Genomic DNA, 13,445 nt, shown 5'->3' on the forward strand with positions numbered 1-13,445 from the left:
TTTCTTTTGACAACTACCATTATGCTTCGTGAACAATAATACACAGAGCTACCAATCGCAGTGATGGGAAATGCTAAAATATTACTTCTGAATAAACATATTTTTCATTATAAACTTAGGCAACAATACTACGTGGCAAATATGTGAAATATGACTTTTTAACCATCATAATACGTATTATGCAATCTACAGGATGCCGGTTCAATTTCCACACGTGGAGATTGTTTACCCAACAATACAGATAGGTTCACCACAGTCGATCGACAGGTTGCAAATGTAGTGGTACTTCCACCTCTTCTAAGACACCTGACCAACAGGGAAGCGCAGGCCATAAACACGCTATTGTGAGGCTTTTTAGAGCTTCCTCGAGTGGAGGCTCTTCCGCCAGCAGTGAAATAAGCAAACGATTGCAGGCTGCACCTCTAACCCTTCTCTTTTTGCACACTACATCAATTCATGAGCTAGTTTGGCACACACATTTGAGAAAAAATTTGCAACGGAAGCAGGCGGACTTTCCAGGACAACAAGCATAAGCACCAAGTTCAATGTTTGCTGGACTGTGAAGACACTTTTAGTTTTTTTAAAATAAATTTTGCATATTTGTCAGTGGCTGCACAAGCGTTGATCTAGCCGGCTCTGTATTTGTAGTGGGTTCAACTGAGTCGCAGACGTACTCTTGGAGGCAACACATTTATTTAACACCAAGACACGGGGTAACTGCCCCTTAACAGAATAACAACCTATGGTGGTGACCACCAGGCTAACTACGCTAGTTATCACGTAACTACGTAACTAGCTACTACGGACCGTGATCACAGCTCGGGTTCAGGTCCACGTGTTGGAGACTCGGAGAACATAGAACTTAGACGAAGGTTTCTTCAGGATGAACAACAACGCCAATCCCTCTGGGGGACCCGGCTTATATTCTCTGCGGCGTGGCTGGCTCCGCCCTTGGCCACGACCACCTTCCAGAATCTTCGAGCAGGATCTGGACCCCGATCACGTGACCACCCCGAGCCCCCACTTGGGACCCCTTTGTAGACTTAACTGGTCACGTGTCCTCTAGGGTCAACCAGAGTGCTATGGCCTTTAGTAACCCTATTCCTACGGCCGGCACTCCCACACCCTATCCTGTAGGGCTGGCACTGCACGCCAAGCGTGATGGCATCCAGCGCTATCAATCAGCGCTGACCGAGCTCCTCTAGGACCGGTACTACACCCAAATCATAGTGGTATCCGCAATGTCATTACATCGCACACCGTTTCTCTCTATGGCTGGCAGTACACAGTGACATCTTGCGATGTCACTCCATATTTATAAACACAGTGACAGTGCAATGTTTGCTCACCCAAAACCACGGTGTCTCCTTCATACCAGGTGACGGAGACATTCTGCACATCCTTCGCAAGACAGCACGTGACGCTTGGTGCTATGTCGTTGCAACTCTGATAGGTTGAGTTGGCCAACATAAAGGCTCCATAGGGACGCAATACCACATTTTCCAGTATGGCTTGTGCCACGTGGGTCACATTTCCCACTTTAAGCTGGCACGTGTAGTTGCCTGCGGAGTTTTATTTATTCGTTATCATCGCACATCACATCGCTTCACAGGGGCAATCTGCATTGTGGCCTAGTGTTCATGCACAAATATGATTCACTATGACAATAATAAGTAGTGATATTTTTTGCATATTCTTTGTGTTGCGTCGTTCGTGCACATTGCACCTCAAAAGGTTTTCCCCGCACGGAGGGGTGGGGAAAACCACAGGCGAGCGTGAAGGCAAGCCAGAACCAGCGCAAATAATTGTCCATGCGGTGTCCCTCGATTTGAATGTTTGATCAGCTTCCAAAACTGAGTGTGTATACGTGTGGCAGAAGACAGGAGTGTGTGAGGGCTGAGGGGATAGCACAACAATCATCGTACAGATGGAAATTAATCAACTTGCTGTACTGACATACCCTGGCAAAACCAAATGAATTGACCAAAACTGAATGTAGCACCCCAAAGTGTTCGATAGTATGCTTTGCTGTCGTGTATAGTGGCATTGCTAAGCAAGTATACGAGATATTAATTGGACATAGTGTTCTTAAAATTAAGCAAATATTCCCAAACGTTTGTACGCCAAATACGTTTCATGAATCAGCATGCCTCTTTAGATTATTTGATTCCATGAAAATAGTGTTAATTTCATTGCAGAAGTTCACATAGTACAGTAATCTTAAAATGTATTGAAGTTGAACAAAAGCGACCATTTGGACAACAATTGACCGATATATTTGTGTTCTAAACTATGAATTGCATGTGTAATCCACACACCTTCATAAATTGTTCTCATTTCATTTATAACCAGTGTAGATTTCACGGATGTGATTCCACTCATTGTTGAGAAATGCATCTCTTGGCCATTCTCCTGCACAGTTTCACCATTCTTGGTCCACGTCACACCGACTTGGACATTGCTTGGCAGAACACAATCCAGCTTCACCCGGCATCCCTCTGTGATGGCTGACGATGGATCAGCTGGGATAAACGCCAAGCCTGCGGCAGTAACGATACGGTAATAACATTAGGTGGAACATTAAAGACGGGCCACAGTGCGATTTTGGCCACGCAACCCAGAATCTCAAAATCAGAATCTTTACTTCGATTGGATAAATCCAATGAGCTATGAAGTTCTTTTTCAAGGATCAGTTCAACACGTACGCCTTAGTAATTTGGCAGTGTCGGGTGGAGGCGGGTTTAACGACACATTTATATTTGCGCGATCTAACCCAAAAAACAAACTTTATTATGTTTCTTCAAAGATGTCCAGTAAGAGCGGGTCAGCAAAAAGTTCGAACAACAAACAATACAAATAGAGAAAAGGTAAGCAAGTCACAATAGATATATACAAAGTTCAAATTGCATAAGCCCATTAATTCCTGCCGATTTTTCAATATCAAATGCAAGCTTGGGCAAGGTTCAGGTTAACTTAAAACCAATTGAACTGGTTACGATTCAATCAGTTTAAAATGCCTCAGAAGATTAAGTTCCGGGTCACAGTTTAACAACAACAAAAAAGTGTAATGCCGTTCAAGTATTTCAAAACCAAAACTGTTGTTTTATTACACTGCCAATATGGTTTGAATGGCTGAATCAAGGATGACTATGTGTGTTGTCAGATATATGGGCAGACGGAGCTACAAGGAAGACAAGTATAGATGCAGAGAAAAATATATTTTATCTCACTGGCCACTTTTGCAAGCAGGAAAAATAAAATTAACGTTGGATTTTATGCATGTTATATCATTCAATAAACATACAGACCTCCACGTGCACCTCTCTGCATCTCTATTTGCCCTCTGTGCATTTCAAAATGAAGCGAACACTGCAAAGGTAAACGTCACGTCTGTTTATCTTTGTCCCTCTGCGTCTCTAGAAGTGTCTGTGTCTGTCTGTGTTCATGTCTGAGTCTGAGTGCAGCTCTTACCTTGTAAGGCTAGGTGCAGAGCTTTGTGCAACTAACATACCCCAAGTGATGTCGTGCCCTGAACCAGTAGCAAACATTCCACATTCCCATGGCAGGAGCGAGTCCAGCCATATGGCAACCATTGTTGACTTCTCCACAAAGTGGTACTTAATTTATCGACCCACGGAGGAACGGATGATCGGGCTTAGTCAACCTCAAAACCAGTATTTTAATGAGCGGCCGCAGAAGCGCATGTGAACGCACGCGATTCAGTGACCGTCTTTGTTCGATGGAAAGCCAAAAGCCACTGGAGTTCGAGTGATGGATTATGTTCGTTGACGAAATTAGCAAGGCATTGTGGTTCATGCACATACCACTCACCTTTCACGGTGGTGTTCAGCTTTTGTGCCATGTCAACAGGTAGTCCTTGTTGCTGAAGGTATTCTAAACCATTTTGGGTAAAATTGAGCAAGTCGACAATATCCATGAAGCCTCCCTGAACCTGAAAGTCTGCAATGACATTGTTTGGTCTGCAAAAAATATATGTATTAGGCATTTATACTTTCATAATCCGACAAGATGTAAACAAAACGTGCAGCAAATGAAACGATTACCTGAATCCCAATACGGATGTACGTAAGACTCCACTGTACTTTATGGGAAGGTTGTTGAGCTGAGAAAAGAGTCAAACTAAACATTACAAAAATAAAATGTCTCAACATTTAAATTAATCTTGGTGCGATATTGATCAAATGCAATTATTTTATTCAGAAGGGCACACAACCATTTGGATATATACATGAAAACAATGCTTTTAAATTGTTCTAATGTACTCTTCTTTTTTAGCCTGGAGTATCAGAAATTCTTGATGGCAAAAGTACTGCACAGTACTATTTCAGCACAGTACCTGATATGTGAGATCGCCAGATAGTGACTGATATTCAGTGGAACGGACATCATTGAGGCCTTCTGAGAATGACATGTTGAGAACAAGTGACATTTTTTCTGTCACTGCAAGAAAACATACGTGACAAGAGTTAATCAAATGTACTTGTTCTTTTAAAATATCTCTGCATTGATATGTCGTTAGAATCTGGACAAAATTTGAATGACAACAACAACATATCCAGAAAAGGTCATTTTGGAAGCGTGCACGCATACTCTGTGTGACGTGAATATCAGAATTGAAATGACGTGGACCAGCTAGTTGGCAATCGTCAACGTGCCCAGCAAACATCTTATCGGCGACCCCATCACCACATTGCCTGGTTTCAATTCCTCGATGAAACTATTGGCAAGCACTTAACCATAAACGCACAGACCACGGAGTATCCGGATTCGTCATGCACAAGTGGAAAATCTAAAACTCTGCTGTGAGCAACTGACTGAGGCCATGAACACCAAACCATGGAACTTCGCACTGCCAGAAATATAAACTGGAAAGCGGTGGGTGAGTGAGTCGGTGTATCTGCAATTCTCAGACTAAGCAATTCAATAGTTAAATTACATGGACCTGCATCTCTTGTAGGTTATTTAACTATGATTCATTCTTATTTATTTTACCAGGTTAGGCGCACTGCGCCTTCAATTAGCACGGTTGGATACGTACAGTGCGAAACAAGTTCCACAGAGATCAGCAAGGCATTGTGGTTAATTCGCATACCACTCACCTGTCACGGTGGTGTTCCGCTTTTGTGCCATGTCAACAGGTAGTCCTCGTTGCTGAAGGTATTCTAAATCATTTCGGATAAATTTGAGCAGGTCGAAAATATCCATGTAGCCTCCCTGAACCTGAAAGTCTGCAATTACATTGTTTGGTCTGCAAAAAATATATGTATTAGGCATTTATACTTTCATAATCCGACAAGATGTAAACAAAACGTGCAGCAAATGAAACGATTACCTGAATCCCAATACGGATGTACGTAAGACTCCACTGTACTCTATGTAAAGGTTGTTGAGCTGAGAATGCACAGATGAATAAAAATAAAAGAGTCAAGCTATACATTACAAAAATAAAATGTCTCAACATTCTCAATTAATCTTGGTGCGATATTGATCAAATGCAATTATTTTATTCAGAAGGGCACATAACCATTTGGATATATACATGAAAACAGTGCTTTTAAATTGTTCTACTGTACTCTTCTTTTTTAGCCTGGAGTATCAGAAATTATTGATGGCAAAAGTACTGCACAGTACTATTTCAGCACAGTACCTGATTTGTGAGATCGCTAGATAGTGACTGATATTCAGTGGAACGGACATCATTGAGGCCTTCTGAGAAAAACATGTTGAGAACAAGTGACATTTCTGCTGTCACTGCAAGAAAACACACGTAACAAAAGTTAATCAAACGTGTCCGCGAGCACAAGTCAGATCTGAAACACGGCAGAACCGATTCTTCGGCCGTTGCCGATCATTGCTACAACTCTGTGGGCTCTCATGAAATTGTCTTTTCCGAGACCAAGGTACTCTGCAAACCTCCTGGCTACCATCAAAGGTTTGTACACGAAGCCATACAAATATACAAACACAGACATAATTTCAACCGTGATGATGGGTACAAACTGAGTAATCATTGGAAAGATGTGATTAACCATGCAAACAAGATTTAACTACACATATTTGGACCATCTTATTTGACAGACAACTATTCTTGAGTTACTGTCACATTACCATAATAAAGGCTCATTCCTTTGTTATGTAGACTAGCCGTAGTCTCAAGCCGTACCTTACCATATTAATAAAAGTGGGCCGGTCCTGGCCCATCCCCCTCCCCTCAACCAGTATATATACGGGGTAGTATCCCTTGGAATCTCTCATTTACTTGATACAGCAAGCGTGCTGTGACGGTTCCACCTGAAGACGGAAGCTTGTGTTGCCTCCGAAACGTCGTGATTTTTATTTTATTTTTATTTTACTTTTATTAATTTAGATTTTTTACCTACGTGACTTTACCGAAAAAACCTAAGAATATTAATCAAACGTACTTCTTCTTTTAAAATATCTCTGCATTGATATGTCGTTAGAATCTGGCCAAAATCTGAATGACAACAACAACATATCCAGAAAAAGTCATTTTGGAAGCATGCACGTTTACTCTGTGTGACGTGAATATCAGAATTGAAATGACGTGGACCAGCTCGTTGACAATCGCCAACGTGCCCAGAAAACATCTTATTGGTTACCCCATCCTCGATTAAACCATTGGCAAGCACTTAACCATAAATGCACAGACCACGGAGTATCCGGATTTGTCATGCACAAATGGAAAATCTAAAACTCTGCTGTGAGCGACTAACTGAGGCCATGAACACCAAACCTATGGAACTTCGCACTGCCAGAAATATAAACTGGAAAGCGGTGGGTGGGTGAGTGGGTGTATCTGCAATTCTCAGACTAAGCGATCCAATAGTTAAATTACATGGACCTGCATCTCTTGTAGGTTATTTAACTATGATTTATTCTTCTTTATTTGACCAGGTTAGGCGCACTGCACCTCCAATTAGCACGATTGGCTACATACCAGAGGTGTGGACTCGAGTCATGTGACTTGGACTCGAGTCAGACTCGAGTCATGAATTTGATGACTTCAGACTCGACTTGGACTTGCATAACAATGACTTTGTCCCACCTCTGAGGTGTGGACTCGAGTCATGTGACTTGGACTCGAGTCAGACTCGAGTCATGAATTTGATGACTTCAGACTCGACTTGGACTTGCATAACAATGACTTTGTCCCACCTCTGCTACATACAGTGCGAAACAAGTTGAACATACATACGAGCTATACAGCTATTTTTTCAGAAGCGACCTGACCACATACGACAGCTCAAGGAAGTTACTTCTAATGTGGAAATACAAAGCAGCCAAATTATCTAAACTTTATACTCAGGTCTCCCTTGAAAAAGAGATCCCTGGTCTCAATGTGCTCATACGTGAATGTAAAATAAGATAATATGTGTATCGATGTACATTACATATTTTGAAACCTTGATCTAACATTCTTCAGGGAACTGGCCAAGTTGATTGATAGACGCGGGAGAACATTAGCGCAGGGGACATTTTGTCAATGGGCATTTTAAACTTTACAAATAAATGGCATGTTAGATACAGGAACAAAAAAACATTAAGTGAGAACTTTAAATAAAGTGATAATTGGTTCTTTACCCTTCTATCTGGCAACAAAACTGACACCTTTTTGCAAGGAGTCATGTTTGCATAGACCGCAATACCTGCAGTCATAATACAAACAAAAGAACATAACTCTGATAATGTGCACTGTCCTTGAAGTTGATTGGTCCACACCCGAGACAGCTTTCCTTCGAGCCTAGTCTCATATGGGTTGGACCAGATGACGCCAAAAGGCGCACAACTCAAGGACAATGCACCATCAGAGTATGAGAGCTCGGGGCAAGCATCTACACTATGGGGACCTCATTTGCCAGTAAAAATATGATAATTGGTTCTTTACCCTTCTATCTGGCAACAAAACTGACACCTTTTTGCAAGGAGTCATGTTTGCATAGACCGCAATACCTGCAGTCATAATACAAACAAAAGAACATAACTCTGATAATGTGCACTGTCCTTGAAGTTGATTGGTCCACACCCGAGACAGCTTTCCTTCGAGCCTAGTCTCATATGGGTTGGACCAGATGACGCCAAAAGGCGCACAACTCAAGGACAATGCACCATCAGAGTGACTTTACCGAAAGAACCAAGAATATGAATCCCGGCAGTCACAAAAGCTTTAAATACAAATTTAGTGTCCCTTTAGTATACCTCTAAACGACTGCAAGATAGTAATATGAGCAAGTTATTTGATGTTTGCTTACCAACATCTGATTGTCAAATAATTGTTTAATTTTGTTGTCGTTATTAAGCTTTTGTGGCCAGAGTTACTCTCTCATACCTGTCAACCCATACGGTGTACCCGTATTCTTGTACAGGGAAATTGAGTTTTAAAGTCCATACGGTGTACAGACGTTTCAATACGGACAACAACGAAGTGTTTTGTCTATTTGTTTGTGTTTCTCCCTTGTGATGGGACTTTGTAGGATGAACGTTGAGATTTATAAGAGCACGGGGTGACCAATAAGGTCTGCATTGGTCTGTAATAAGGTAGGGCAACGATAAAGGGTTGACAGGTATGTCGTAATTTAACACGTAGGCTTTCGCGACCACTATCATCTATAATAGATGTCTTTTGGATTAGATCGTGTAAATATATAAATGTGTACTCTTCGGTTCTTTCGTTAAAGTCACGTAGGTATAAAATAGAATAAATTAAATCACGACGTTTCGGGCGCAACACAAGCGTCCGTCATCAGGTGGGACAACTACAGCAAGAAACAATTGCTGAAGTGCGGTATTATACAGTGTCTAACATTTTGCTCCACAGTCCTTGAAGAGGCTTCCAGCACGTGCAGCGAAACGTCGGACATATCAAACAACACGTGGCGCAACCCGAAACCGCAACGGGAGAGCTGCATCGATTCCCCATTTAATAGATCATGAGAAAAGTGTGTGTACCTGTAACCTTGTGGACAAACAAGGGTTCTGCTGGTACACCCAATGCTTTGAATGGCCACTTGCTGCGAAGATCGTCGTCACTGAAGTTGGCTTGGCTGGATGTAAGTTCCATTTCCACAAAGAAAGTGTTGTAGGTCACTGTTTGGTAAAGGTGAGCCATTCAAGCAGTATTAAAGAACTGTGCTTGTTGAGTTCTTTCAGCCATCAACACGGTTTATTTTAGACAGTAACAACCACACAAGTATCAATCGTTACTTAGGTTGCATGCTTACCATCATCAATAACTCTGCCGGATCCATTCTGTATTGGGGAAACAAAGAAAATCAACCAATTGTACCCGTGTACTTCTAATTGTAATGTGTATGTTTAATAAGTCAATGCGTGTTGTCATTACACCTTGAGGTCCTCTACTTTGTGTGCAATGGAATAAATAAAATGACATTCATCTTACACTGGCATCTTTTTGAAGGCGACTGCTTTCCAAAGGTAAGAAGAAAATGGTTTCCCACAAAATAACGCAAGCCGTGAGCCCAGCGCTCATCATTGTACCGTAGGCCATTTCGAACTCACATCTGAAGAATGAAGTAATGAGGTTAAAATACAATGTCACACGATCATTGAAAAGTTTTTTGCACGATCCTGTTCATGCAAATTAGTTGTTTACAACCATAATGCAGTGTTGCTCTTGGGAAACATGGTATGCCATTGTAGTTAACGTCGGATATTGTTCTACATTCAGTGGCTTAGATGCATAACATCGTGGACATTGTAAGGGCAGTATGCACAATTGTTTCACATTGTATCAGAATAAAAGTATTTTTTTCTGGCTGGCTTCCTGCCTGGATTCCTGGCTGACTGGCGCATAAGTGCGCGTCCATCGTAGGCGCGTTATCACCCACATAGACGTGATAAAGTCACCCGTATCCCACGGCGACGCGCTGATGCCACGCATTTGGGAGGGTAGGGGAGGGTGTGCAGGGGATACGCTAATATATCATTGTATCAGGCAAAAGTTTTGCTGGCTGGCTGGCTGGAGGGATGGATGGTCACGTCCCTAAAGGATATGTGGTCTGCTAGTATTCCTAAACAAATGGAGGACGTGCAAAATGGTTAATGCTTAAAATTAAAGGCAATTTTTAAACGTCATTGTAAGACTAAAAATGAATAGTAAAACACATATAGAATGTGGTAGGGTGATAATGGTCACGAGCAAAGGACACAAGCTAATTGTACCAGTTTGGAGACTTGTACGTTTTGCAATCACACCGATGCACAAAAAAACACACGGCTCAAGGAATTAATGAGATATCAAAGACATTTTATTGACTTACAAACTAAGTGGGCTTGGTAGGGCGCACTGTTCGACGGGATAATGGTTGAAGGATGAGAATGCTGATGGAATGGCAGCTAATGGAGAAAACATGCTCGAGATGACAGCCACCAGAGATGCAGTTATAAGATCAGCTCGTACAGGGGCAACATGGAGTATGAAATCGCTAGACAATGAAGGATGTCAACAGCATAGCAAAGCCTTCATCCGGAAGTGGGTAGACCATTGCTAAGGATGATGGTGGAAATTAATGTGTTGTATATACTGTTTGATGTATCTTAATTTTGGAGCTTTCGTGACTACAGGAATTATTCTTTGGTTCATTCGGTTAAGTCACGTCTAAAGATAAAATAATATATTTGATGTATGTTAAGTGTTAATGCATTTTGACACATACCTGTATTACAGAATCCTTCACGTGTCTGTCTTGTCAGTCTTTGAAAGTTGATGCACACCGTACTTTGCGTGGCTGCCAGAATGATCGCTCGCAACTTTGCAAGCTCTTACCGCAGATGAAATCACACTATGTGCTCACGCCCTGCAAATGCTGGACTCGGAGACGCCTCAATAGGTCATTTTTAATGTACAGTGGCTGGTCCCACCCTAATGTTACGACATTCAACAGAGGGAGGGATTTGTTTGGAATATTGTGTTGCTAAGTCACATTTGGAAGGTTGCTCCTTTTAACACCCTCACCGTTTGCCATCTTCTCCCTCTGGCTGTACGCACTGCTGATTCTTTCCCACTCTTTAAATTCAGGCGTAAGCCGAATGGAACACTTTGTTTGATGAAAATTGCACGTTGTGATGGGGTTTCTCAGAATTGACATAAAGTGTTGGATTTGAATGATTGTTGCCTTGAGGCTTAGTGAGGGTTCCCCATCGCTACAGGTAAGCCCCTCCAAAAATAGCTTCCCGAAGCCACGTGTCTTCAGTGAACGTTGATGACTTTATACTATACTGATGAGTCGATCATGATGCAATCGGTCTATAGTTGTTTCTTTGTTTTATTTGCTGGAGAAACAAACAAGTTCGGTAGGCAATTAGAGATATCAGTCGGAGAGATACAATTGTAAAACTGAGCAGCGTATGTGTACCTGGGGCAGCTATTGAAGGCGGACTGAAAGAAAAAAATACTCGGACGAGAGCAGAGTTTAGAGTGCTATGGCAAGTCGAACTTGATCAGAAAAATTAACAAAGCAATGCACGTAAAACTAACATTTTAAAACGGTTTCATCCGATATGACACGTGGTTGAGAAACATGGGCATTCATGGTAAATATATCAAACAGAATACTGAAAAAAAAAAGCGTGGCAAAACTCACGCTTGGAATTGCAGTGATACGACACAAAGGTGAGCCGTTGGACTAGAGAACATATGGCAGGTTAATGGTACTGTATACTCCATGCCACGGTATTCTGAAAGCCGAGTGGGCTTGGGCAGGTCACGTCACGAGAAAGAATGATGACCGATGATCAAGATTAATCACGGTTTGGCAACCAAGAAAACGAATGTTCCCTGAGGACATCCACAGTTCATGTCCAGCAGTTTGATGGACTATACTGGTAGGAACCTCCTGGTTACACCAGCCCATAGGGGATTATTGTGTCCGTCCGTCCGTCGTGCATCCAAAAATGGGAGGGGTGGGGCTGGGGAGGGTGGGGCTGGGTGGAGGGTGGGAGGGGTGGGGCTGGGTGAGGAGGGGCTGGTCACCCCGTGGTGCCCTTATAAAACTCAACGTTTAACCTACTCACGCCGGCTTGTGCCCGCCCTCACAGTCGGGCATATTTGCGGAATACACCACGCCGCCGTTGACCCTGGCCATTGACCGAGCAACCCAACGTTCCTACCAGCTCCCTCCGCAGGAATGTGTAATTGCATCGCAGGATCGTGAAGGCTATAGGCAGCTTCGGGAGGCCTTCATCCAGCAGTGGATTGATCATGGCTGATGAAGATGTACATTTCCATAGCTTAGACATTTACTTGTTGAAAATATGAATTATATTTCAAATAACAAACAATTAATGCACGGAATCTAACGGTGCACAGCATCTAAACCATTGCACGAACTCCGGTCATCCTCGCAGCGGCTTCTGGCTAGCCACTGAACAAAGACGGTTGCGAGGCCCCGACGTCCACCCCGTCCGCCCTCACGGCGAAGGTAGGGCACGAAACGTCGACTCTTGCCTCCCGAGCGCGGTCGGTCACTGGAGTCACGGCGACTTGGCGAAGTCCGCGCGGCAGCTGATGCGAAACGTCCATCCTGGTGGGCGACCTCGCACGCAATTATTAGTGGCCATCCATTTAGTAGGTACGCATCAAGGGGGGATTAACCCAAATGTGTACGCTTGCGTATGGGGGTCTACTGACAATGTGCGTACGCATAGGAAACGGGGGGGGGGGGGGTGGTGAAGCCTCGATAATAATTTGTCTACATTGGCCTTTAAATTAGTTAGATAGTCTGGCGGTGGACTATCTGTTTGCTTAAACAAGTTAATATTATTCATCCTTGATCGTTTCTGCATGGATTAAATATCGGCCGTTCTATAGGATTCGGGGGGGGGAGGTGTAAAAAGTCCGCGTGCGTACAAAGGACAGGTGAAGGAGTGGGGTCAAGTTCTGACAGATTTTTCTGCGTACCTACTAGATGGATGGCCCATGAGCGCTCACTCACGCACACGTGGTAAGCTACCTCGTGATCGCCCACCACGCGTTTGACCCTCGCAAGGGCTCGGCACGCACACGCGGTCGCTCCACGCGGAAAGCGCAAACACCCACGCCACACGCTTTGGTTCTTTTCGGTAAAGTCACGTAGTTAGAAATAAAATCAAACAAATCACGACGTTTCGAGCGCAACACAAGCAGACCGTCATCAGGTGGGACAACCACAGCAAGAAAAAATTATTGTGGTTGCTTCAGCAATTTTGATATACAAATTCCTTTGTCAAGGCGCCCTACCTCCTCTAACCCAGCTTAAATATACGCTGCCAAGCTTGGTGGTGTTCATTCAGACGCTGTCTTTCCGACAGACCTGTTCTTCACCTGAGGACGGCTGCTTGCGCTGTGGCCGAAACGTCGTGAGAATTGTAATTTTATTATGTTTAATTTTTATTATTTTATTATTTCC

General features: G+C 43.0%; 1 protein-coding gene across 1 annotated transcript; it reads right to left on the reverse strand.

Annotated features, from left to right (window-relative positions):
- Positions 1-1,181: 1,181 nt before the first annotated feature.
- Positions 1,182-9,525, reverse strand: LOC133344037 (uncharacterized). Its single transcript, XM_061553988.1, has 11 exons — positions 9,440-9,525; positions 9,261-9,288; positions 8,989-9,126; positions 5,669-5,772; positions 5,354-5,412; positions 5,121-5,269; positions 4,358-4,461; positions 4,065-4,123; positions 3,832-3,980; positions 2,319-2,540; positions 1,182-1,213 (listed from the first exon to the last, which is right to left on the reverse strand). The coding sequence occupies exons 3-11, from the start codon at positions 9,098-9,100 to the stop codon at positions 1,182-1,184; spliced, it is 990 nt and encodes a 329-aa protein (XP_061409972.1). The 5' UTR covers positions 9,101-9,126; positions 9,261-9,288; positions 9,440-9,525.
- Between the last annotated feature and the right edge of the window lie 3,920 nt (positions 9,526-13,445).

The sequence above is a fragment of the Lethenteron reissneri genome, chromosome 19, assembly GCF_015708825.2.
Source record: "Lethenteron reissneri isolate LAM-NWPU_2019-01 chromosome 19, ASM1570882v1, whole genome shotgun sequence".
In the NCBI taxonomy this organism is placed as follows: Eukaryota; Metazoa; Chordata; class Hyperoartia; order Petromyzontiformes; family Petromyzontidae; genus Lethenteron; species Lethenteron reissneri.